Genomic DNA, 26,279 nt, shown 5'->3' on the forward strand with positions numbered 1-26,279 from the left:
GAGGACGGTCAGTCGGGCAGCGGGGCTTCCATACGATTTCAACTAGGAGGAGGAGAATAAAGAGTGCGAACGGAAAGGGAAGAAATAGCAAGAGAGAGAGAGAGAGAGAGAGAGAGAGAGAGAGAGAGAGAGAGAGAGAGAGAGAGAGAGAGAGAAACGACACAACGTACGGCAAAAAGCAAATGCGGGGATAAGGAGGAAGAGAGAAACAAATTTATTGTGTTCTGCCAGGAATTATCTGGAACGTACTTATCAAAATATAAATGTCACAAAATATTTTACATTTAGAAATAGATATATATTATATGCCAAAACACAAACTGTACTGCTATTGTAATTTTAGGAATTTAAAATAGATATTAATAACAATTTCTCGACGTTCTCTGTAATAGTATGATCTTTAAACTTTACATCCGAACTTTGAATTGTTTTTGGAAGTTTCGGGTTTATAAAGATAAGTTATGAAATCTGAGTTCTCGGGATAACAAGTCTCATGATAACAAAGTAAAAGCAATGACTTGTGAAAAAGAGACAAACAAAAACTGATTTTTTCTGTTTGTCACTCGTAGTATTTTTGCTGAAATTTCTCTATATGTCTAAACTGCTTTTGTCATCAAACTTAAACTGTAAACTGTTGGAAGAAAAATTAAACAATAAAAATATATTTTACCAAAATGTAAACAATGTCGCGCTATATATATAAATTGAAGAAAATAGCGGTAAAAAATTTTTTATTTCTTTTAAGTAGGGGAGACTGGGGCTGATTGTGACACGGGTAAAAAGTTACAAGCTTTGATTAGTGATGAAAAATAAGTGCTACATTAAAGCTAAAAAGAGACAACTGTCACGCGTCACACGCGTCAGTAACATCATCGTTGTTGCAATTATTTTTCATCGCTAATCAAAGCTTGTAACTTTTTACCCGTGTCACAACCAGCCCCAGTCTCCCCTAAGTAAATTTCTAAATGATATTTTTCATTAAAAAAAGAAAAACTACCGCATGATAGAATGTGTTCATAAACATCGATGCACCTGGTAGAGCACTCCATTTTCGTTATTATGTGATGATTGAGAAAAAAGTACAAAACGAGATCGGGAATGTGGAGTTGTCATCTCGATGAGAGATAACATAACAGAAGAACGCACATACATTTATGTCTCTTGTGTTTTTCTTCGTTTATAATTACGTATATCTCTCTATCTGGCTTTGTTCTATTATATTAAAATGTCGAGGGGAAAGAGAGAGAGAGAGAGAGAATTTACATGACTATAAAACTAAAATAATAAAGTATTATCAAGTAAAAAAAAGAACAAAATCGCGACAGAAACATTCGAATATGGACGAAAGGATGCACCCGAGTTTCAATGCGCTATAACCGAACGCAGCAAATACATTTTGCGCCAGTGGCGGTCACGAGGGCGCGAACTAGTTCGTGAATCATGCCTAGAATGCTTTACATAAATTGCTCGAGGCCGACGTCACGATCCGGGGACTCTAAGTAAGTAAGGAGCAGAGAGGACGATGGAGAGAAAGAGAGAGAGAAAGAGAGAGAAAGAGAGAGAAAGAGAAAGGGAAAACGAAAAAGAGGTTCACCGACAGAAGAGGCAGACGTGACTCAGCCGATCGTATGTATATATGTCAAGACGCGGATAATAGGAACCTCCGAGAATCCTAGAAAGAAGAAACTACTGTCGCGAGACTCATCTACGAAAACGTAACCGTGCGAGTGAACTTCCGAGTGAGCAGATAATCGCATTTTTTTGCTTGAGAAACTTATCTTTCTAACTTCGATGATTTCGCGTATTCTTATATCCGGTAATCTTCCGCGCAATTAATCTACGTCGAGCGAACGTAGATTAATTGTAATGACACTTGTAAAACGATGTACATAGGGTGTTCTAAAGACGCGATTATTGTGATTGTAATGATTCACGGTAGATACTTTGTATATTAATATGACAAAAAATTAAGTACAATAAGTAAATCTAGTACAAAAATAGAATAAAGAAGTCATATATATTTTGTGAAAATATAAGTTTTAATTATTCTGACGCGTAATACGACACAAAATAGTTTTTTAATTTTACACTTTAGAATATTACAAAGAGTTCTGTAAAGACAAAGTATCTTATTACGTACATTTAAACACAGATGTGTGTACAATTTTGTGCAATACTATATTTTGTAAATCAATTGTTCCAAATATAACTTAAGAAAAAGATTATAATTTCTTTATTAATGCATACAATATTTGCTACCAGGGAAGATATTTCATGACTTCGATGCAAACGTACAATACTCTTGTACAACTCATATACACGTGTTCAGAATTGTTGCAGCCACGTGTCAAAGATCTTAATACGCGATAATATATTTCAGATCAGATAATTATATTCTTAATAATATTTAGCAATTTTTCTGATTCTTCTAAAATTATGACATATCTTTCAAAAGACAAATTTCTGACGTGTAAAATATAACATTATATTCCAATCGTCTGTGATTGCTGTTGAATTAGTGACTGACGCTGCGAGTACTTCGGTCGTCTACAACGCTCAATGCTGGTGATTTCTAAAAAAATATTAATAACAAAAACTTAATCCTTTATTTCTTTCTAATTTTGTTAAGACAGTCTAATCTTTTTAGTTAAAACAGTTAATCTTATTAGTTTAACATTTTTAATAAGTAATTAATAAATGTTTATTTTATCAAGTTTATTTTAAAACAATATATTTACACAATTAAAAGACTTTCATAAAAAATTATATTTCGAGATTTTTATATTTTTTTATTATAATTTGTCATCTCCAATTTTTCTCTGACAAGTGATGATTTGACACTTGTAAAAGGTTACAAAAAAAAAGCTTACAACTCTCTCGATTATGTCTTCCGCTGCATTAACTTTAGCAGGTCTGGCGGGGATCCCTTTTTTCGGTTCCTTCTCCATTTTATGAATCATCTTATAAACACTCGAGTTCATCAAGTGGTCGTAGTTTGGTAGGTTCGTCTTCTCGTATTTCTTAAAGTTTACTCTGTATCGATCAATTAGAAATTTAACACTTTACATTACGATTAAACAATATTATCATAAATATATCTTTGTAAGATATTGAAGATAGATCATATTTTGTATACTCTTTGTGTGCGAACAATATATATAGTAAAATTATATAGTCATTGTCACCCCAATGCTCTCCCACGAATAACTTCTGCCTGGGAGGACAACACTTCTGCAATCATTTCGTCGTTGAAAAAATCATTCGGGCATCTCCATCTACGACCTTGCGTAAGTTCGAGTTGTTTAGCTTGTGGCCAGAGATCTTGCGAGTGTCTCTTATCTTTCATGCGTAATTTTTGCTGAAATATAAAACGCAACAAATTAACAATTTTATTCAAGCTCACGTGTTCACCATGCATCAGTTGCATAAAAACGTATACAAATTTACAAAACGCTTTTGATATTAAATAAGGGCGACAGATTTGAAAAATAACAAAGTAATGTAGAAAACAACAAATTTGCAAGACAAAAGTTTAAATAACAGATTTTATAATTCGATTTATCTGGTGGATTTATTTAAAAGGAAATCTTGAAACTACATTCATACTTTAATAATATTAAGAGAAGAGAATTTTCTTATTTTAAAGAATAATGTTAATTAACAAAATGCAAAACCTGCATAATGTTTGTAATTATTAAACACAGACAAAAAGGAAACACAAATTTCATAAAGATGCAACGTAAGACGAATCTCTTTCCCGTTTCATTTATTGTGATACCTGCAATTCCTGTATAACTTGATCTTTTGGAGACAGTTTAGAATCTGGTTCGAAACTTCCTATAATTAGTATTGTATTTTACATAACATTATATTTTATATATAATTCATGTGTAACGCACAAAAATAATAAGAACAATGCACATAATATCATCACGGTATTTTATGTGCGCGATATTATTATATCAGTACTTCGTAGAATTATACTTTCTATTATATATATATATATATATATATATATATAAAAAGTATTTTGAGTTTATACAAGTTCAATACAGAAGAAAAACTCCATTAAATATCTATTAAACGTCAACTCCATGCGATATCTAATAAATGTTTAATAGAGATATATTTTTTCTGTGTGAGATTACAGCTATGTGAAATGGTATACTTTGCAAATTGTGATAAACTTTATACGTCATTTGCCGTTAATTTATCACATTTGTCTACCTACACATTTTTTGATCATCTGTCAAATCTGAGTTGTAATAAAAAAAAGAATATTATTTTGAATCGACAGTGAAGATGCATCAGCATTTTCACTTGTGAATGCTTATAAAATTCTTGCGGCAAATCTATGATTTACCTAGATTTGTTTATCCTTAAATTTTTTAGTTTACTCCACAAATATTACTTACATTGTGCGTGTGTAAAGCACGTACACAAATATACTGTACTCTTAATATTATATGTGAATTCATTGTTTTGAATTGAATTTACAAGAAATCATTACGTCATTACGTAATAATGATATAAAAATTTGCAAATTAATAATTTAATTAATTTGGTAACTTCACATAGCTATAGATTATGATTATTTTTGTCAAATTAAAAGTTGAGTTCGAAAGAGATAAATTTAAAAAGATATAAATTTACCGTGCGATAGTGCAGGACTGGGCGATTTTAACACCTTAGTCTCGTAAGAAACGATGAACTTCTTCACTCTATTTCCTTCTTCATCCGTACTTTTTACAGAAATCATACCGTCCAGTTCCATCATTTCCTTCGGTTCTGCTTCCTCTTCTTCTATTTTTTCCTCATCGTCACTGGACTCGAGCACTTGCGGTGTTGACCTCGATGACGTCTTTTGTTCCAAGCATGCAATCTCTTCGATGTAATCATAAGTCTCCGTAAATTCCTCGTCTTCTTCATCGGTATCTTCTTCCTGATTTTTCACTTCTTGTTCATTCTGTTGTCGCACCGCAACATTTTCTTCTAAATAATCAATATCAAAATAACCAATCAAATTTACTGTTAGTGTGTTAATTCAATCAATTCTTACAAGAATATTTAAATATATGTCTCAGTTTAAAATACTGTGATTTAACTAGCTTAGATCTTACTTATCATAAATTTACAAAAAAAAAACGTTCTAAGAACAAATGTACAAAAATTATACACAATACTAAAAAAACAAAATTAATTTAATGAATTTCTTTTAGTATTACAAAACACGCAGACAGTTGTATGTCCTTCAATTCTCTTTGGCTAAACTCCTTGAGTCCGATCACATTTTCTGACAGAAAAAAATTTCTTTTGCGTGATAAATTTCATTCATCGATTATAGCTAACGAATTTAACGCGTATAAACTGGCACTTATTCAGCGTCCAAATCACGTAGCTTAACGGAACTTAAAAAATATGTCTTAGGGATTAATCGTCAAGGTCCAGCTATTTCGACTACGTGAATTTTGGTCACCTGACGATCCGCAGCCGCCGCCATTTCTGTTGTTAAGATATCGCTGCATGTCGCTCAGTTCCATGATCTTGTGCAGCTGATCTGATACGGTTCTTAAGTGATTCTCGATCTCGCTTGGTAGCTGCTTCAGGGCGAGCAATTGCCGTTGCACGTTCTCCAACTGCTGTTCAAGACTGCTGATCTCCGTAGAAACTAGCTTTTTGATCTTTTCATTAGTGACTTTGATTGTTGTCGTATCCGTTGTCGAAACACTCGACTCCTCTTCATACGCTGTTATCTCTTCCTGCGCAAAGTTTGCCGTACAAGAATTTTCCTTGGACTTGGAGTTTTCTTCGTTCTCTTCGATCTCGTTTCTTATTTCTTTTTCTTCTGCCTTCGATGCAGGTCGTAAATCAGACTGTTCTTGTTGTTCCGCTCTGTCTGTAGATTCTGATGTCGCAATTGCAGTTATTCCCTAAATAATCAGGAAACAAGTGAAAGTTGTAAAAAAGTATCAAACAGATATGTGACTTTAAGCGAAGCATAAAAAAAATATATGCTAGAAATATGCTTGAAATGTATTTGACTGTATAATCCCGTTAAGCTTTTAAAGAATAAAATTTATAATATGTAATAGAGAATTTTAGATTCTAAAGATTGCGTGCGCGCGAACGACACAGAAAATTCATAATTTTCTTTCGTTCAAAGAATATAAACTTTGCGAGTAATGTTATTAGATGTTGTACTTTTGAAGATGCAAAACTTAATTAGTGCATTATGCTGTTAATATATTAGAGTGTTTATTTATATTTAGGAAATGTTATGTACGTAATTTTAAAGAAAACACAATCAATAAAAAAATTAAAGATCGTAAACTCTGCACCTACCTTTTTAATAAAAACAAATTCAAAATATTTTGTATTAAAAATTACACATTAAATTAAAATATTGTAGTTGTCACAAAAAATCATTTATCTTTCAATTTAGATTCAATTTTTAGATATCAAATTTCAATTTAGATTCAATATTTAAATATCAAATTTTTTCTTTAATAGATTTTAGATGTTAAATAAATTAAATAATAAAAAACTTATGAATAATAATAATAACTTATAACAATATACAATATATATTTATTGTTAGTATAATAGATAAATATTCATAATACATTTATAAATACATTTATATTTTTTAGTTCTTATCGTTCGTATTAGTTTTATAAAAGATGACAAGTAGATATTGATACATGTACATACATGTAAGGAAAGAGTTCGTAATAGAAGTATAACGAAAAAAACATTTTGATAACAACGGTTTTAATAATTTTTAATCACTACCCTTACGGAAAAAACGTTCAACTATTGACCGTAACGTACGAAATCACGTTCAATTTGACCGTTAACGCTCAAAATTGAACATATAACGCTGAATATTGAAAGTTTACGATCAAGTTGAACGTGATTTCGTACGTTACGGTCAATAGTTGAACGCTTTTTCCGTAAGGGTAAATCTAGACAATCAAAGAATCAAAAAATCAACTAAAATATATATGTGTACATATATTTATGTATTATACAAAATAATTACAGATTAATTTTCTCTCATATATCAGATTGTCTTTCACTGCATGACGCAGCATTTTATTCTGATTATTCATTCCGACACTTATCACTAAAATCATTCTTGACACTTATAGACATATTCTAATAAAAACAACAAAACATGATATATTACTACACACTGAAGTAAAGACGAGCACATATTATTAATTACAAGACACTTGTATCGACGAGTAATCTACAACGATCTATTTTTTGTAAGAGTTTCTAGAACACAAATACAAGCATATAAGGGATCTACTAAGTCAGTTAAGATGTAGAACATCTATTTTTAAATAATCTAAATACAAAATCATAGGATAGGGACGCACGTATTTTATAATAATTTAAATTAACACACCGACGCTTTTCGTTCTTGATATCAAACTTCTAAGTAATTTCATTAAATATTTCAAGGCTGATTACAATTATCTGCAATTTACCGATTAAATTTAATAATAAATAAATAAATTACATAAAAACAAGTAATAGATAATAGAACACTTATCTATACATGTATAAAAGTATGAGCGAGGTACAAGGCACGAAGGCATAGGCTATCAGTCTCGTAAAATCGACGCCGATGCGATTCGTGATACCCTTATAAAGGATCGTCGGTACGAACGACAATCTTCGATTATCAAACTCGATATCTGCATCAATTTTCTTATCGCAGATTTTGTCGTATTTTATTGCGCTCTTATCAATGATTCTGAGCGAGAACCAAGGCAAATTGAGATGTACGCTTTTTAAACCATCCCATAAAGCGAGCGCGGCGAGAGAGATTGATTCCTTTCCGGACGATTTTGACAATCTTCTGCTACCGCGATGGAAAACTTCAGTAGAAATGTAATTCTCAGCGGAGTGCAGAAATTTCGACAGAGCTTTGTCGTCTTCCTTGGAAAAAACATCTATGGACTTGCGCGACTTTGAGAGTTTTTTACATCCACGATGAAAAATTTCAGTGGAAATATAATCCTCGGTCGATTGCAGAAATCTCGAGAAAGCGTTGTTATCTTCCTTGGGAACGATATCAATGGATTTGCGAGATCTCGAGAGTCTTCTATTACCACGATGAAATAATTCGGAGGAAATATAATCTTCGGCTGACTGCAGAAACTTTGAAACAGAGTCATTCTCAACAAGCGCATTTGTAGGTTTGGTCAACTCGACTTCTTCGGAAATATTGTGATCATTTTTATCGATATTTTCCTCGTTTGAAATTGAATTATCAATACTAACGACAGCAAAAGATTCTTTCTGCGACGAGCACGAAGGACCATCTTTGTCGCACTCGAAAATCTTTTTATCGCGAGCGTCTTCATTAACTTTGTTCAGAACCGAATCATCAACAATATAGTTGGAAGCACCAAGAGTAATGAGAGGAAATTCTTTTCGCGACGTGCATGATGGAGCTTTCTCGAACCATTCAGAGATCCTAGAGCGAACGTAATCCGCGAACAACTCGAAGATCTTGATATTTCTGCGAACGAACCGTTCAAAGTACCGACCTCTCAATCTCCTGCGTCTTACTTTCGATAAAGTGTCAATGCTGAAGATATCGAAACTGGGCTTAATGTAATGGAAAAAGTTTGTCAATGCAAATCTGAAACGAAGATTCTGTCGATACAAATACTTCTCCATGTAACGTCCCTTTGTCCTGTTGGATTTTAGTCCAACTTTTTGCTTGTCAACCGAGGTTATCTCTTTGACAGTTTGGATAACAAGAATAACATTCTTCTGAAAAACTTGCTCGAAATACCGACCCTTGTAACTCATATGTTGCTTGCGAACTTTCAACATGTTCATCGATTTGGAAACATCTGGTTTTTGCAACAGAAACTGGAACAACATCGTTATGAAAGACATAAGCCGGACGCTCTCACGTTCCAAGTACGTCGTGATATATCTTCCCTTCGTTCTACAACGGTTTGTTCTCGAGATGCAAGTCGTCTTCGACATCGAGCGAAGATGTCGAGCGACGGTATTGACATTCTGCAAAAGGATCCTCTTCGCGTAATGAGCTCGCGCGCATCTGCGCATTGTCGTTTTCTTCTCGTTTGATAAAAGACCATCAAGGCCAATACTCTTTAGCCAATCATACTTCTTGAGACAAACATCTTCCTTAGTTTTAGCAATCTCGTCAAGTTGATTATCGATCTGCTGATAACGAGGTGCGTAGGAGCGAACGCAACCGCGAAGTATGTTCTCCAAATAATAACCTTTAACAGACGACTTTATTTTGATGTCGTTGTACTCGCCAGTACAACTATATCTTCGATAATGGCTTGGCTTAGCGTAAAACAGCTTCGACTTGCACTTGTACGACGCGCAATGCGCTGGCTGATTTTCCGATAGAGTTTTCTCGCTTGATTCAAATTTCGAACAATAGGAGAATGACATTGCATCATCAATGCTATCGAAAGGGGAAATTGAACACGAGGAATTCGAATCCGAAACGAGGGGGAGACGATCTCCCGGACTGTTCTCCGTTTCATGCATCTTTACCTCGGAAAGTTCCGACGGTTCCGGTGTCCTGGCGAAAGTCACCTCCGACCCCGGCGGCAGCAGGCCCTTCTCCACGAGACGCGCGATTACCGTCTTCTTGTCCTGTTTTTTAATTACGACCTTGTATATCTCACCGTCGTCTTCTTCCACCTTTTCCACCTCGCACTTCGGCTTTGGAACCGGTCGCTGTGGCTTCTGCAGGAAAGTGGAAGTGCGTTTCAATTCTCGTACCTGTTTAGGTTCGGCTGTCGCGATGTTCTGCAGCTCTTCCAAAACTTTCGAACCTTTTAGAATCGAGACTCGCGGTCGCAGCTTCTTGAAGTTAACTCTAGCGATCATATATAAAAACGTAAATCGGAACATGTTCAATTGTATTAGCAAACTATAACAAAGAGAATTGACAGTAGAAAAAAATTAAGTGCAGTTTTTCTTATCATTTAAAGAATGACATAAATTAATACACATTTGATAGATGAGTTATTGTATATGTGCCACTCTATATAATTTTAACGACAATCGTAAAAATATATCTACCCTAATAATCCTTGATCGGACAAGAGCTCCTCCTCCTCAAGAATCAGCTGCGCGATCTCGTCATCTGTAAGATTTTTGTTAGACACGATTTCGCTGTTGGCGTCCACCGGTTTCTCTTCCGCAAGTTTTACTTCTTCTCGTTTGACCTCTTCTTCGACGGACAACTGCTCTGTGCGCTCGACGTTCTTCTCTTCTTCGTACCGCTCGATTACTGTTTCCTCTTTCAAGATCTCCTCTGGGAAGACTGGCGGTAAGTCCGCAAGCTAATAAAGCAAACTCGACGTCATTATATTGCCGTTGCTTTCTCCGCTATATCGTATCTTTTTCTAAATGTCAGATCAATTCAAGATTTTCAAAGATTTTCTTCATTGAGAATACTTAATTTCCAGTAGAGAGAAAACATTGTTTCAATCGAAGTTCTTATTAGAGAAATAGGAATTACAATCTTATTATATATTGCACATCTCTTTCTGTTTTGATTCGTTATAATGATTTATGCATTTTACAAAGCGCAAAATTTAGCGATTTAGCAACTTTGACAAGAAGAATGTGGCCAATAGTGACACACGTCATCTAAGAAGGCAATTCTTGGAATTTACTAAAGTATATTATTTCAATAACTTTTCTGCTAATGTTGCGCAGCTGGTTTTTGAAATTTGTTACATTTATGAATAGTATTTTTTTTTCTTTCAACATATAAAAACTTGTTGAGTTTCGAGAAACATGAACGTGAGAAAGTCTTGCAGATAAGAACTTCGAATGCTTCGGGAAATGTTTGCGTTATCCCCTCTTACATTGCAAGTAAGAAACGCGCAGAGATGTTGTTCAGCCTTTCATCTCGCACAATATACTCACGGCGATCTTATACGAAACGATGTTATCTTCCGATATCACTTCAGCAGCCTTTCGTGTCTCCTCCTCTCTGCTCAGACAACAAACGCACCAAATCAAGAAAATATACTCTCTTCAACTTGTTCGCGGTGAATATGTATCGCCGACTCATATGTCGTGTGCTCGCGGATTAATGCAATCGCGGACGCGAATATGCACCAAATGTTGTATCCCCGCGCGGATTTCGCTTGCTATTTCTCTCTTTCTCCCTTTTGCTCTCTACCTCCGATGCGGCAGGTCCCGCGAATGCGACAAGAAATAGGACGCAACCGAGAGACCAGCGCAATAAAAACGCCGACCAATGATAAACAGATCTCTCATTCTGGGTCACCTATTTATAGGTGTCGCAATACATTGCCACTTATATAGCTCTCATATGCTAGGACATATTCTTGCCGTTGCCGAGTTATTATCGGGACTATAAGTATATGTACATATATATGTACATACAGGCGATGAATAATACGCCGCGCAGCTTGTTGCATTTCGTTACAATTAGTGAGATCCTTGAGGACTCATTAAACTCAATTACAGCTTTCTTCAACTATAGGTGCGTTCGCTTTGGGCGCTTGTGCACCTTAAGCGCCTATTTTTATTGTTCATTAAATGTAGAACAAAGATAAGCTGATGCTCAAAGCAAATGTATCCTATCGCTCTCAAATTAAATCCAAATTAAGATAAAAGGCAATTGAAAAGGAATCTGCCAGCCTCGACATTCTTTTTGTTTGTTTTCAATAATCTTTCAAATAATATTAATTATATATATATATATATATATATATATATATATGTGAGTGTGTGTGTGTGTCTACAATATATCATAGTTTTGTCTTACCTCTGTATACCTAGAATAAAGTTGTTACCAGCGTGCTTAAGTGCTTCGTGCACTTGTCCATGAGTCAAACTGCTAATCGGCTGATCGTTTAGTCTTACTACAATATCGCCTACTTTTAAACCCATGCATTCGGCTAGACTACCTTCATTGACCTGTTAGATTATTCCCGCACATATTTCATACATTATATGACATTCTTTTAAAACCTTTAACACATTCGCGACCGGCGATTTTAAAGTGAGACATTACCGCAAAGACCGCAAGGTTCTGCTATTTAAATGGTTGTGAATATAAAAAATATATTGCTTCATCATAGTACACTATATGTTTATTAACTAAATAAACATAGATTTTAAAATAACGTAGAACTACATTGCCAAACCTCAGGTTACAGATTTTGAAATGACGTAGAACTTTGACTACGTTACCGGTCGCGAATGTTGTTACTGTAATAATTTCTTTTATATTTTTCACAAAGTGTCTCAATATTTTATTGTTTTTAATCCTTTTTTGATGAAAAAAAAACTATAGTTTAGTATTTAATACATACATAAATGATTATTTTAACATTCTTGATGATTATTTATGTTTTATAAGATAAAAAAAATCAAACTCACTCTGATGACAGTAAGCGGCTGTGGAAAATCGCTACCGCCTGCTAGTCGAAAGCCCCACGGTGTGTTATCAAACTTGGTAAATTTTATGTTGATTGCCATGATGGTCTACATCTAAAATTATATATGTGCAAACTAATCAAGATTGTCTTCATAAGCATTTTTTAATTATTATAAATAATCTTAGCTTGTATGACGTTGTATTTAATTAAATATCTCAAGTTTGGTTGTGACTAATTATACAAGATTCGTGAATAAACCGAAATTTTGGCAAAGTGAGACGTCAACATAAATATCAGATATGATTTTTTGCAACTCCTAACGCTATTTTAGTGTTTACGCAAGTGTGCGGCAGGAAAGAGTAAATATATCATCCCGATGATAAAAATATTCGTCATTTAGAAAGAGAGGTCAACGATTTCTGTTCTTTCTCACAATGCCAAAGTAGATTTATAAATAAATAATCACAAATAGTACATAGATTTTAAGTCAATAAATAAACTTTTTGGTAAACAAGAAACATGTGACAGAAGCAAACATCATTATCAAGTAAACAACAATATTTGTATCGACCGTCATAATAAAACGACGCTATCGCGAGTTTTAGCCAATTATAATTTTCTTCCTTTAAAATGTGTTTTTCAATCAATTTTTTTATTTTTATGGGATAAATTAACCAAAACTACTAGATAAGCTTTAAAAAATAATTATATATTTATCAAATGTATATAAAATGTTTTAAATGTATATCTAGTCACACAAACATAGCATTCACTAGACGTCTAATAGAAGTGCACAACGATCCATGTGACGTCTAATGAACATCTAATAAAAGTTTATATAAAATGTTACGTGTGCGACTATATAATATGGCTTAAAAAACTTCAATTACTTACATACATATATGTAAGTAAAACTTCAATTACTTATATATACATGTGTAACAACTCGATTATTTTTGTGTATATGTGTAACAAAATTTCAATGGATATGCGAATTGTATCAATGTAAAATCATTTACTGAAAGTTTATAAGGTTTTCAGAGTTTTAGAGTTTTGTGAAATTCCCATTGCGATTTTTTCGGTTCGCGATTTCTTCTTGTGGCTTTGGCCAACGACCGTCGTGTATCATCGGCCAGCAATGAATCTATATGATGTGTACCCGGAAGCGGCGATTTTCAAATATAGTGTTTGATGAAGTAGGTAACTCTTCTGATGGTATCGTATGTATTACTTGCCGAGTCGCGCTTTTGGCGAAGATATAAGTTTCCAAGCAAGTCAGAAGGTTGCTGATTGGCTACGGCGCGTGACGCAGAGAGGGTGCAAACAAGCGTAATGGCATTCGCTGCTGTATTGCGTGAAGAGACAGCCGCTGGAATCGGCCGACGAGCCGACTAAAGCGGAATAAAATAGACGACGGAAGGATAGACACACACATCAGGTCCGACCCGGCCGTTGCCCGGTGCAATGCGCCCGAAACGGTGTCACGATAAGCTTTGCCAGAAGGCGCAAGAGATGCAGCGAGCTTGCAAGCTGCAAATACTACCAGCGGCCGGCTGTTGGTCGCCGGCTCAAAATCTATTTACTGATCGATCTATATTGGATTTGAGCCTCGATTTCCGGTGACAAATTTGCAAACTAAATAAGCTAAAAGGATTAAGAAAAAGAAATAATAATCATAGAAAAAAGAAGTAAAGCGCATTATACATGTTAAATATATGTACATTGATTCCAAAATGCACTTAAAAATTCGTAGAAAACAATTTTATTCCACTAATAAGAATGATACTTTCGATTATTATAACTTTTTACAATTTACGTGTTTTATGATATCTTTATTATTATTATTATTATTATTATTATATATATATATATATATATATATATATTAGAACAAAAAGAACTAAAAAATTTAACTCAATATAAACTTTCATTAATTTTAAGGAAAATACTTGAGACCTTAAGTTTTATATTTGCATGTTGCAATGGCAAACTATATCTATATACACATCTATATACTATGTCGTTTGTGTACGCAGGATCTATTTACTGATTGATATATTTAGACACAGATATCACGACTACTTTAATGAATTCTACATGATGTTCTTGTAATTTCTTATAAAATAATAAAGTTTATAAATATATATTTTAAGTGGCCGTATTGCTATGTTACAATACGCTGTAAAGTTTAACAAACGTATAAAATTGCAATTTTTTAGTTTGAAATTAATCGTTATTTATTGCACTTCTTCCAACACACACTATTATAAAAAATTATTACAACTCTTGTGTAAAAATGGAAACATATCTTTTATTGTACATTGGTCTGAATGAGTATTCCGATCAAGTCGGTTTTTGTGTTTCAATATTTCAAAAATCAGAAAGCCTTGAGAAATATATTTGCACAATTTCAAGTCGAAAGTAGAAGAATTGACAAAGTTACAGACCGTAAAGCAAAGCGATACGCAAGTAACATAAGCGGAATCCATCAATTTTAAACGCGTTTTTCTCGAAATCACATCTTTCAAAGTAACAGAACAAATTCCGTAGAAACTAGAATTAAAGATATTGTTCTAAAATCTTACACGCGTGTAAAAATCATGTCTCTTTATGGCATGAGCTACGAAGCAATATTTGCAACAGAATTGTTTTTATTAAAGAACAAGAAAAATCTCCGCCAAAAATCACATTTTCATATTTGAAAGGCCGCTATTTTCGATATTCGGTGTATAACATTAGTAGCACATTTCTTGTCACGAACTTATACATATTAAAAAGTTTATTTTTATTTCAGATCACTCGGTGAAACGAAATTTATTTTTCTGTTAGAGGCGTTTTTTATAAGAAATTTAATTTTATATAAAAGTGTTTTTGGTGGCATTTTAATCGAAAAAATGTCATAACAATCTAATTATTAAAAAATATATTTCCTTTAAAATAAATTTGTCAGTAGATTCCTTAAAATAAATATATTCTCCTTAACAATTTCTCGTCATTCTTGCCGACTCGCAGTTTGTTACTCTTTTCCAACGGCGAGATTTGAACCCAGCTTATTGGTATTACAAATTTCACAAATAATATTGTCGAGCAAACTAGATGCACCGATCCTAAAATAACGATTGTCGCACAGCCATTCGTTTCCTAATTCTTCCTTTATTAAGACCATCCATTGTAGAACATCTCGTGTGGTCTTAATACCACCAGCAGGTTTAAAGCCAATCTGTAAATTGTAAAATTTGACTCGATATGAGAAAACTACTAGTATTTTAATAAATTACAGTACCTTTAAACCAGTTAGTCTTTGAAATTCTTTAATTGCTCTGCACATGACAATACCCACAGGAAGAGTTGCATTAACAGTCTCTTTTCCTGTAGATGTTTTGATAAAATCAGCGCCAGCAAACATAGCTACCAAAGATGCTTTATACACATCTTTTAAGCTAAACAATTCTCCTGTCGATAATATAACTTTCAAACATATTTTTCCTTCTCTCTCAATTCCTTCGTCACAAGTATTACGAATAAGTTGCAGCTCGCGATAAAGATTTAACCAATCATGCTTTAAGGCTAACGATCGGTTGATCACGATATCTATTTCCTGTGCTCCATATTGCATGGCATAACGTACTTCCTGTAATCGAGTCTCCAAAGGATATTGTCCAGAAGGAAATCCAGCAGCCACTTTCAAAAACATTGCAATTAGACATTCATATCAAATGAGAAGAAACAATCTTTTTTTCTTACCACTAGCCACTTTGATCATATTTGTTTTTTCTAATTTTTTTAACGCATTTATTACATCTGGCACTCTAGATGGATAAACACAAACAGCTGCTGTATGTAGTGGTTTATCCCAATCGATTGGAATATCATTCATGGGTTTTGTAGCCTATAATTAAAGCAAATAATTATTTATCTCAAAAAACAATTGTTCTTTAATTTTAATATACCTTTTTGCACAGGTCTTCTATATTATTCTCTGTATCATCACCACTTAGAGTGGTTAAATCAATAAAGTTTATTGCCTTCAATAGCCATGCTGTTTTGTTCTCTCCTGTTATTGTTGTCGCAAGATATTCTATCTGTCGCTTACATTTATTTATCACTGGCTCATTAACGTGTACTTCTAAACATTATATACAAGTTACAAAGTGTATAACTACGTGTACATAAATAAGACTATATATAGAAGAATATACAAACAGAAAAAAAATCGGTTACATTCAAAAATATAAAACATAATTGTTACGTTAAAATCTTACCTCCAATAGCAGTGAGCAACTGCAGTTCGGCAGAAATAGGCATAACTTAAAAGAGAGAGAGAGAGAAGTGAAAATAATATGTAGAAAAACTATATAAAAATTATCTGCTCCAAGTAGTGAAACTATGTATTAAGTTTATTCAAAAATAAGAAAAATAAATCACTGAATGATACAAACATAAACTAAGATTTATATATTATATACAACACGTAGTACACACAAAATATATATCCGCTGATATAACTCAACAAGTGGTTCGGTGCATTTATAAAGTTTGTTCGCGTCGCATGCCCCAACGCGCTCTAACTACGAATTCGATAGCCTGCACTAGTGCGCACTGAGTGCGATTTTTTTATTGAAAAAGTTTATTAAAAAAGTTCAATCAAAACAACAATTCATAAATTTGCAGATCTTCAAATCTTTGATGCAATGTTTTCTTTGACGACTTGTTAACAAAATTTCATCAATGAAAATAATAATAAATCTTCATCCTAACTGCTTGAAATAATTATATCTTCTGTACTGCCTGTATAGTCCACTGAGCCACAACTGCACCAAACCTTCCTTGACCTGCCGCAACCACCAATCAACTCACTGCTAGAAAAGAAGAGAACTGCTCCACGACTATTTCTATCTCTTTTAACGAAGTCTTCAGCTCCTCTTATACGAATGCTCCGTCTATTATATAAGTCTATGGAAGTAAGTTCCATTTGGCGTTCGCGACGATCGCGAGTATAGGCTACATCTAGATTTGTCCAATCGCATTAGTTATGTCCAGCAAATCGGCCAATGCGACAGTTACGTAATTCTATTGGCGTTTCTCTTTTAGAATACGGTCACATTCAAATCAAAAGATCAAAACGGAAAAGATTTATATTAGGAAATCACCCAATCATTAATAAACAAGCTATTCCGTTCTGATTTTTAGCGCTTTTCCAGTCACATCGACATGTTACACAATTTTGCAGAACGAAATTACTCTAATTGATTGCCTCCTCCTCCATAACACGTTTTTATTCCGCTTTTGTGGACCAAGAATTATGTTAAAAAAAATTAATAAATCCCTTACATTTGCAATCAATTATATACATACGATTTTTTGTCAGACTTCTCATATTTTCGAATATAAATATAGCTCACAAATTGAATATAACAGTAGGTTGTAACGAGCAAACAATATGTGTAAAAAATATTATGTATTTCAATATATACGTTATTAAAATTTTGTATCATAAAAAGTATTTTGTAAATTATTAATTAACCACCAAATATTAATTAACAAAAAATATAAATAAATAACTAGTTAAGTAACTTTGCTCATGAGATCCACTGATAAGTCGCATTAGTAATACTTGTACTTTTAAAAGTAAATAAATTCCTATAGAACCATATATATCTTCAGCTCTATTTAACGCAATCATTATCTATGATGTTCCCATTGTTCCCAATATTGCAAAGTCTGCATCTCAGCTAGACGTGACACAGTTCGATCAAACGCAAAGAGTTCCTCTTCTCCAGTAAAGATATTTGCCTTGTGATCGTCCTGAGAATAATAAAATAATCATCGTTTTTTCATAAAATTATTTGACTTGTTCTTTGCAGAATCTATATTTACCGAGCCATGAGAAATTTTTAAATCATCCATCAATAGTCTTTTCTCATCTGTGTACTCAGACTCGCCTTCGGGTAGAAATAATTGTGTGTGTGGTACAGCTGCCGACATAACTACACGCACCTATAAAATTTATTATATATTATTTAATTAATTAATTAATAATTTATTATATAATACATCATTTTATCTTTTCGCGGAAACCAAAACACATTTTATATTAAATTATTTTATAAGAAATGTTTATACTCCAATCTTTCTTTAGATTTTTCCCCACTAGTATCCAGATTCTAAGGCTACAGTTTATGTATGGAGAATATTTTACCCTGTTATCGTATAACGTATCAATCAGAGTAATAAATCGTCTTGCTTGAGATTTAAAACGCAGATCTAATTGTGGCACATCTCTTATTATAACTGTATGAAATACTTGACTCAATTGCAAATAGTCGCTTGCTCCGAGAGGCTGTTCGAAAATCATTGGTTTGTTTAGCTTTAATACGCATCTTGACAGATAAATCCTTTATATAATCTTTATATATAACTCTTACTCTATCGCACAATTCCTCAAATGTGGTATCCAGCACCTGTCCACATGTCTTTCGAAAAGTAACGTTGCGTCCCCTTATAGAAATTGTTCGCGATCGTACCACATCATTCTCCATCGAGCACAAATATTTGAAAACTTTATCCACATCATTTGTAGCGTCTTTGCCTTTTCTTATGTAATTTATAATAACTTGTTAGAGTGACAACACAGATAAAAAATTTAAAACGTTAAAAACGTTTAACGTTTAAAAAGTTAAAACGACGCTTCAGTTTCTACATACATAAAGTATATCTTTTTGTTTCCAGATCCCAATTTCAATCTGTAATCAACTCCGGAATCTAAATTGCTAACCAGGCAACGATCCTTTAATACTTTTATAAACGGCACGAAGTTTCCTCTCTGTAATCCATTCTTGTACAAATCGTCTGGCGATCTGTTACTAGTTGCAACTACTATTACTCCATTATCAAACAGCTTTGTGAACAATCGTTTCAATATCATAGCATCCGCGATGTCTGTCACCTAAAATTTGTTTAGTTTGATGTACGATACAGCTACCGCTTGTCTTCGAGATAATAAAAATCGTGTTACCTGAAATTCATCAAAGCACAGCAGCCAAGCTTCTTCCGCAATATTAGCTGCAACTGGAGGTATCGGGTCAAAAGGTTGCAACTTTGTGCTATTAACATCTCGTACAATGGTTTTTTTCACTTCATGTATTCTATTATGTACATCTAACATGAAGGAGTGAAAGTGAACTCTCTTCTTGTTTTCAATCTGAAATAAAATATCCTTACTTGGAGATATAATATACTTTGTAAAAAATTTTTACAATTTTTACCCTATACTGTACATGGAAAATCATTTATATTTGAATTTGTTTCAATTTAATTATTTCTTTTATATTTATTTCGATTTTATTTAGTTATTTCAATCAACTACTTATATTTTTTTCATATTAATATCACGAATTCTTCTTGTAACATTTCTTCACAAAAAATATCTTTTTCCATCTTTATAGTTTATTATCTTTCAGATTCAGCTTTTCAGATAGAAGACATACACATATGTATATATATATATATATATATATCAAGAGTTTATGATATATTCAATAGTTTTTTTCCATGCACAATACTCGTGCAGACAGCAATCTGAGAGGTACCTGGCAGCAATTGTAAAATAGGTCCATCAACATTGTTTTACCTCCACCTACTGCTCCATAAATGTACAATCCTTTTGGTACTTTCTTCTTCTTGGCACCAAACCATTTCTCCAACAGATTCAACTGTTGCGGCTTGTAATTTTGCACTTCTTGATAAATTCTTTCTAGAGTATGTGTCACCTTCATTTGATGCATGTCATTTATTAATTCACCCCTGGCTATTTTCTGCTTCAAAATACTGACAGGTCCATTTATATCTACATCGTGTACATAACCACATCTTTGATTGCCAATTATAGGTTGAGCACGCATCAGAAGATGAGGGAAATAACATATACTAATGTACTTCTTTATGAAACAATACGTCATGATTGTAAAATATTATCTGCAAACAAAAAACCATTTGATAATTGCCGAGATACATCTGTCACATCACATATCTTACAATTTATACTTGAACATTTTTATTGTAAGAACTTAAGCTAAAGTAAAAATATAATAATTAATATTAATTAACGAGAAATTAGATACGGATAATTATTAATGTGATCAGAGTGCTATTAATGATATAGATACGATAACCTTGATGAACCATGTATTGTACACACATGCAAAAAACAATAGCAATATGTGTTCTAAACTAGATAGTCACAGTCAGTTCTAAATAAGATACTAGAAAATTACACCTCAATTTTGAAGATATGACAAATTTTTACGGTTAGCTTAAAATTAACACGCGAATGTTTACGCGTATTCCGTCTCGTCCGTCAGCGAGGACTAACGTTTTCGAACGATTTATTCGCGCCACGCGCAGTCTGACGAAAGCATATGACACAATGGCTATGAAAAATTGTGACTCAAGCTGTGTTCCGTTTCACGCATATGCGCGCATTTATCTATACTATACGTGACGTGTAATATGTTTATTTAATCTAATCCTAATTTACGTAATTTGCATATATAATTTGAGACAGTTTATTAATGGCAGCTATTGATAAACTTGTCGCAGTTGGCGATTCAAAATCGAAATTATATTCTATCGATCAAGATCTCTGTTATATTGATTTAACAAAAAGAAAACACATTTTACATATATATTTTTTAAACAATTCATATATACATCGATCTTTACTTGATGTAAAATGATAGAATATCGTGTATCATAGTAATTCATACACACATCTTGGTATATAATCATAAAATGTATCTTATATAACGATACAATAGCTTCACAACATAGATATGTGAAAAATATCACGAACGTTGTCTATTTTTTTTCTATATTGTTCACAATCACTCGAGGATATTTTGCTTAGTTTACATCGATTAATATCTGGTATTAAGTAATGAATAATGAATAATAACAAATATTGGTATATGATTAATATTATTAACATGTTTACTCACAGGCCAATTCAATATAGTTATGGTCAGCATGCTTTAAACATAATCAGTATATTTCCGTGGGAAGATTAGGAATGTAGATAAGAAATGCGAAAGATTGCACCGCAATTACATAATCCACGAAATTTTGTGTAACGCTTTATATAGTAAGAACAACAGTTTGGTTTATCCATAAGAGGAAAATATTTCTTTCATAACTACGAGATAATTTATAAATATAATATATTCGTAACATACACTTAATCGTTGTGATAAAATTTTGTATAAAGTGAGAAATTGTACGGCGCTCGCCGTTTGTCCGGACTGAGCGCTTCTCTGGAAGAATAGTACCGTTTTTCAATAACTTTATCAAAAAACCTGCTAAGCTTTACAGACGAACTGGTGCCTGCTGCTAAAGCTCTTATCTGGCGGCAATCCTGTTAAAATAAATGAGCTAAACTTGGTGAAATAACTGACTGACCATGTAATATTTACCAAAAATATTTCGTCAGCACCACATTCTTCCGCAATAGTTGCCGAACGTCTTTGTACATTTGACTTTATGAAGTTGGATTCTGAGATCAAATCAAGTTTTGTGCCAATTACTAAAATTGGTATCTAAAAGAAAATATTAAACGACTCGTTTTTATCAAGCTATACACTTTTTTAACTGCTTACTATAATAAAAAAATGTGTCTTTCCAGGATTAAAGATTATTTGTTACCTGTGTTGAACCCACAAATTTCTCAGGATCAAAGTCCTCGAACAATTTTGTCTTTGAAAAAGTTCCATCCTTACTTAAGACCTCTTCTAGCCATTTCTGCAGATTCTGTTGCGACTTACGATTTGTTAAATCATGGACTAATATTACGCCTAATTATAAACATAAATCATTTTATCACATCTAATTATTATACTTTCCTTACTGTAAAGTTTACACGTACCATTTGTGGGATTATAAAACACAGATCTTGTGTTTTTGTGACTCTGACTGCCACCAATATCCCATAGTTCAATAAAATATCTTCTTTGATTAGGTGTTCCTTCTTTATATTCATGCAGTTTTACTTCTACCGAACAACCTATCGTCCAGGAAGGATTACTAATAGGTTGTTGTTGACATATTAAATGTGTCAATGATGTTTTACCAACACCTAAAATAATATCATTATTTGAATTACATATTCTTTAATAAAAAGAGTGACATATCAACAATATTAACTACTTTTTAGAGAATAGTTGCGCATGTTTTGTTGTTTGAAAGGTATACATAAAATATATAAATAATTACTAGATATATATATGTATACGATAAGACAATGACAAAGATCAGTTCCTATAGAGAAATCTCAAATTTTCTTTCATTTTGTATTCAAATTAACACATGTATAACAATATGTAATGCTTGAGATGTAAAAGTATGTATGTACTATAAAACATCTATCAGTTATTTATACTAACCTGAATCGCCAACTACGATAACTTTAACTTTATCAATAGCTGCCATTAACAAACTGTTTCAAATTATTACGTCTACACGTAATCATACGTGATCATTTGATTGAGAAAATTGTTACATTCGACACCTCGACTCTCGATAGTATATACCAGAAACTTAGGACCTACCACAATAGAGAAAATATTAGAATAGAAAAATTAGAATTAAAAACACTGGTTAAATGTAAAGCCCGTTCTACATTGATCGCAAGCGCAAACGCAAGTTATAGATCTCGTAAAATTGATGATCAATCACGCTGGTCAATTGGCAGAATTGTGATCAATACGATTAGTCAATTCTACCAGACCTGATCCTTGCGTTTGCGATTGCGATCAATGTAGATCAGGCTTAATATGTAAAGTCTCTTGCACAATGGGAGGAATAGCGATAGCGATAGGCTGCGTTCCGTTTCACGCATATGCGCGCATGTATTTATAGTACACGTCACGTATAGTATAGATAAATGCGCGCATATGCGTGAAACGGAACGCAGCTTATACCTAGCGAAAGCTAGGTTTTCCTAGAAAATTTGAGTAACGTGACGTTTTGCTGCAGCAGCGTGCTGCTGTATGAAAAGGTACCCTTAAGGGTCGTCTACAATGGAGAGTTGTAGGCCGTAACAGTAAGAAATTGACAAATCACAATCGATTATTCTTCTGCACTTTGTCTGTGATTGGTCAATTTCTTACTATTAAGGCCTACAACTCTCCATTGTAGACGGCTCTTAATAACTGCGTTTTGCACGATATTCTGTACAATATGGAAGACGTATGAACCAGCTTAAAGGGTCCACTGAGCCCCACAGGAGCACCAAACCAAACCATTTTGTATAATATTACGAGGTGATCGGAATCAGTTTTGAAAAAATAGTCAAAACTAACGTTTAAAATCATTTTTTTTTTTAGAGCGCACACACGCCGAATAATAATACACGCCACAAATTTTAAATTCTTTCATTTAAAGAGCTCGTTTCTTTTACATAGAAAGTTGTAGAAACAATTTTTGTGTACATTTGTACATTGCTTTTCATAAAAAAAGAAATATATGCAAAAATTGTAAAAATGAGCTCAGGTTTCATATCAGAAGCAGAAATTGCCGAACAACGGCGACTTCGACAAGAAGAGTGGGAACGTGTACGAACTGCTGATCAACCTTTAGGTTAGACTAAATCTTTAACATTATATATATCATACATCATTTTTTTTTACATTCTAGATAATCTAAATACAGAAATAAGAAATTTAACAACTTTCTGAGTTTTGTAAGTGTTGTTTTTGTTTTGCACAATATGGATGTGTATAATTTATATTTGCATAATCATTTGTAGAAGCTCCAGAAGAACCTTATGATCCCAGATCGTTATACGAGAGATTACAAGAACAGAAAACTAAAAGAGATTTAGAATATGAAGAAGCTCATAAATTAAGTAAGATGTTGGCTTTTATAAATTTCTCACTAGTAGACAAGTTTGCTAATATTTGCTACGATATTAGTTTAGAGGTTACTATTTTTATTATCTTAATATTTACGATGTATGGAGCTTCGAGCCACGAAAAACTCAAGTAAAGTCTTGATATTTATAATATTTGGAGTTATATAAAACCAATATGTATTTCTTTAAATAATATGTATTTCTACAGAAAACATGATTAAGGGATTAGATGACGACGAGGTAGAATTTTTGGATTTGGTCGATAGAACTAAATTGGAAGAAGAACGTAAAAAGAATCTCGAAGAAGAAAAAGAAATGCGCGATTATAAAGCTAAGGTCGCTTCGCTAAAAGAACAAAAATTGAATGAAAAGTTAAAGCAAGAATTGAAGAATCCACCTGTCAGCAGTAAACACGCTATTAGTGGAAGGTTAGGTTGCAAATATTGCTTTATTAATATATAATATATAAATCTACAAATAGTCTTTCTTATTTCGTGAAAGACAGACAATCTCTTGATAATAATTTTCTATCTAATTAATCTTTAGCAGTCGTTCATCGTCATTAAAGTTGCCAGGAGGTATTGTGATAAAACGAACTGACAAACAAAAACAAGGTACAAATTGAGGAAAATTTATAGAACATAAAGTGTCTATAATAAGTGTCAGTAGATTATCAGTTTGTTAATTTTGCAGAAGTACCGAAGGGAATAAAAAGAAAGTTATCCGACGGTGAAACAGATCTTACCAAAATGGAAAAAGTAAATACATCTCGCGAACAAACAGCTGATACTTCTAGTCGAGAATCAGATAAAGAAACTCATAATGTACCAAACCAAGTAAATAGTAATAAATATAGTGGACTCAAATGCATCGGTATATTGCCAGGTCTTGGTACATACGACAATTCTAGTGACAGTGATTGTAGTTCCGACACAGACCAGGAAATGGAACCAAATCCTTCTATATACGATATGTTAGGTCGAAAAATAAAAACATTGAAAGAGAAGGATAAAAGTTGAATGACAAACTTGTACATACATATATATATTTACATGTATGTATGAACAAAATAATGTCTCTTTGTGAATATAGATTGTTCCGATGTGTGTGTATGTGTGTGTGCGCGCGCTCGTGTGTGTGTTACGTTCGATTGATACTCATGCATATATTTCTACATGTATTTAACTAAACTCTACATATAATGTATTATTATACAAGTGTGTTTTAGTACTAAAACAAAACATTTTCAGTTACTTTGCTTTTTTTTTTTTTCATTATCAGAATTCCAATTTATAATGTACATACAACCCACTTGTAAGAAAATAAAGAACGAAAAACAACTTAGAACATTGGAACACAAATAAATAAATTACAATAAAATCACATGGTATTGACGTCACTTTAAAATAAGGCAAGTGGAAGAGAGAGAGAATTAACAAAAAAAAAAAAATCTTATGGAAATAATTTTATGAAATGTATGTTGCTTTCTTGTACGCATGCCTCACTGTGCGCAAAAACACTCACCGGTTAGAAAAACACCTCAGTCATTGAACATAACATGTTTATTACATTTATTACATGTCTTAATTCTCTCTAAAAAAGGAGAACATTTTTATTACATGTCTTAATTCCCTTTAAAGGAACATTTCTTATATTTGTTAATTTTCTTTAAAGGAAGAGAACATTTGTTACATGTCTGAATTCTCTTCCTTTAAAGAAAACTAAGAAATGTAGTTGCATTGAAAACTAGTAATGATACTTAATAGCGTATAGTCAAAAAATTAAAACTAAGTAAGTCGTTAAAATTAAAGAAATATCTGCTAATTATATTCTTTCCCGATATACTTTTCCGATAGAATGTCTCTAAAATTTCTTACTTTATCGTACAATTCTCGCGAAAAAAAATGTATTCTTTAATCAATATTAATAGATAATTAACA

The 26,279-nt window shown here is 32.8% G+C and overlaps 5 protein-coding genes across 17 annotated transcripts; 1 reads left to right on the top strand and 4 right to left on the bottom strand.

The window, feature by feature from the left end:
* Nucleotides 1-2,122: 2,122 nt before the first annotated feature.
* On the bottom strand, nucleotides 2,123-13,909 carry LOC109851966. Its single transcript, XM_020422617.1, has 12 exons — nucleotides 13,673-13,909; nucleotides 12,439-12,549; nucleotides 11,822-11,973; nucleotides 10,951-11,017; nucleotides 10,096-10,358; nucleotides 7,564-9,889; nucleotides 5,477-5,930; nucleotides 4,654-4,992; nucleotides 3,779-3,837; nucleotides 3,186-3,358; nucleotides 2,871-3,033; nucleotides 2,123-2,572 (listed from the first exon to the last, which is right to left on the bottom strand). The coding sequence occupies exons 2-12, from the start codon at nucleotides 12,535-12,537 to the stop codon at nucleotides 2,516-2,518; spliced, it is 4,152 nt and encodes a 1,383-aa protein (XP_020278206.1). The 5' UTR covers nucleotides 12,538-12,549; nucleotides 13,673-13,909; the 3' UTR covers nucleotides 2,123-2,515.
* Nucleotides 13,910-14,407: 498 nt separating this feature from the next.
* On the bottom strand, nucleotides 14,408-17,434 carry LOC109851893 (deoxyribose-phosphate aldolase). 4 transcript variants are annotated; one of them, XM_020422453.1, is made up of 6 exons: nucleotides 17,223-17,434; nucleotides 16,700-16,744; nucleotides 16,388-16,563; nucleotides 16,182-16,326; nucleotides 15,721-16,118; nucleotides 14,408-15,657 (listed from the first exon to the last, which is right to left on the bottom strand). In XM_020422453.1, exons 1-6 carry the CDS (start codon nucleotides 17,407-17,409, stop codon nucleotides 15,454-15,456), a joined length of 1,155 nt encoding a protein of 384 aa, XP_020278042.1. In that variant the 5' UTR covers nucleotides 17,410-17,434; the 3' UTR covers nucleotides 14,408-15,453. The 4 variants fall into 4 exon arrangements, with proteins under 4 accessions (XP_020278042.1, XP_020278041.1, XP_020278044.1 ...); XM_020422452.1 differs by having other exon boundaries at nucleotides 17,196-17,434; XM_020422455.1 differs by having other exon boundaries at nucleotides 14,409-15,657; nucleotides 16,920-17,238.
* Nucleotides 17,435-17,961: 527 nt separating this feature from the next.
* On the bottom strand, nucleotides 17,962-21,728 carry LOC109851892 (putative ATPase N2B). 6 transcript variants are annotated; one of them, XM_020422450.1, is made up of 8 exons: nucleotides 21,668-21,728; nucleotides 20,027-20,411; nucleotides 19,453-19,638; nucleotides 19,142-19,383; nucleotides 18,863-19,031; nucleotides 18,637-18,777; nucleotides 18,315-18,434; nucleotides 17,963-18,242 (listed from the first exon to the last, which is right to left on the bottom strand). In XM_020422450.1, exons 2-8 carry the CDS (start codon nucleotides 20,393-20,395, stop codon nucleotides 18,120-18,122), a joined length of 1,350 nt encoding a protein of 449 aa, XP_020278039.1. In that variant the 5' UTR covers nucleotides 20,396-20,411; nucleotides 21,668-21,728; the 3' UTR covers nucleotides 17,963-18,119. The 6 variants fall into 6 exon arrangements, with proteins under 6 accessions (XP_020278040.1, XP_020278039.1, XP_020278038.1 ...); XM_020422449.1 differs by lacking the exon at nucleotides 21,668-21,728 and adding an exon at nucleotides 21,434-21,522; XM_020422448.1 differs by lacking the exon at nucleotides 21,668-21,728 and adding an exon at nucleotides 20,711-20,919.
* Nucleotides 20,393-23,203, bottom strand: LOC109851895 (rab-like protein 3). Of its 3 annotated transcripts, none has more exons than XM_020422460.1 (6): nucleotides 22,871-23,203; nucleotides 22,354-22,563; nucleotides 22,134-22,282; nucleotides 21,905-22,027; nucleotides 21,668-21,846; nucleotides 20,393-20,411 (listed from the first exon to the last, which is right to left on the bottom strand). In XM_020422460.1, the coding sequence occupies exons 1-5, from the start codon at nucleotides 22,914-22,916 to the stop codon at nucleotides 21,670-21,672; spliced, it is 705 nt and encodes a 234-aa protein (XP_020278049.1). In that variant the 5' UTR covers nucleotides 22,917-23,203; the 3' UTR covers nucleotides 20,393-20,411; nucleotides 21,668-21,669. The 3 variants fall into 3 exon arrangements, with proteins under 3 accessions (XP_020278049.1, XP_020278046.1, XP_020278045.1); XM_020422457.1 differs by lacking the exon at nucleotides 20,393-20,411 and having other exon boundaries at nucleotides 21,107-21,846; nucleotides 22,871-23,031; nucleotides 23,107-23,198; XM_020422456.1 differs by lacking the exon at nucleotides 20,393-20,411 and having other exon boundaries at nucleotides 21,107-21,846.
* Nucleotides 23,204-23,700: 497 nt separating this feature from the next.
* Nucleotides 23,701-25,722, top strand: LOC109851898 (protein FAM192A). Of its 3 annotated transcripts, XM_020422472.1 has the most exons (6): nucleotides 23,701-23,749; nucleotides 23,813-24,065; nucleotides 24,235-24,333; nucleotides 24,548-24,767; nucleotides 24,886-24,953; nucleotides 25,033-25,722. In XM_020422472.1, the coding sequence occupies exons 2-6, from the start codon at nucleotides 23,969-23,971 to the stop codon at nucleotides 25,356-25,358; spliced, it is 810 nt and encodes a 269-aa protein (XP_020278061.1). In that variant the 5' UTR covers nucleotides 23,701-23,749; nucleotides 23,813-23,968; the 3' UTR covers nucleotides 25,359-25,722. The 3 variants fall into 3 exon arrangements, with proteins under 3 accessions (XP_020278061.1, XP_020278062.1, XP_020278060.1); XM_020422473.1 differs by having other exon boundaries at nucleotides 23,719-24,065; nucleotides 24,889-24,953; XM_020422471.1 differs by having other exon boundaries at nucleotides 23,720-24,065.
* The last annotated feature ends 557 nt before the right edge of the window (nucleotides 25,723-26,279 follow it).

Source organism: Pseudomyrmex gracilis, unplaced genomic scaffold, assembly GCF_002006095.1.
Source record: "Pseudomyrmex gracilis isolate BER0280 unplaced genomic scaffold, ASM200609v1 scaffold_22, whole genome shotgun sequence".
Taxonomy (NCBI): Eukaryota; Metazoa; Arthropoda; class Insecta; order Hymenoptera; family Formicidae; genus Pseudomyrmex; species Pseudomyrmex gracilis.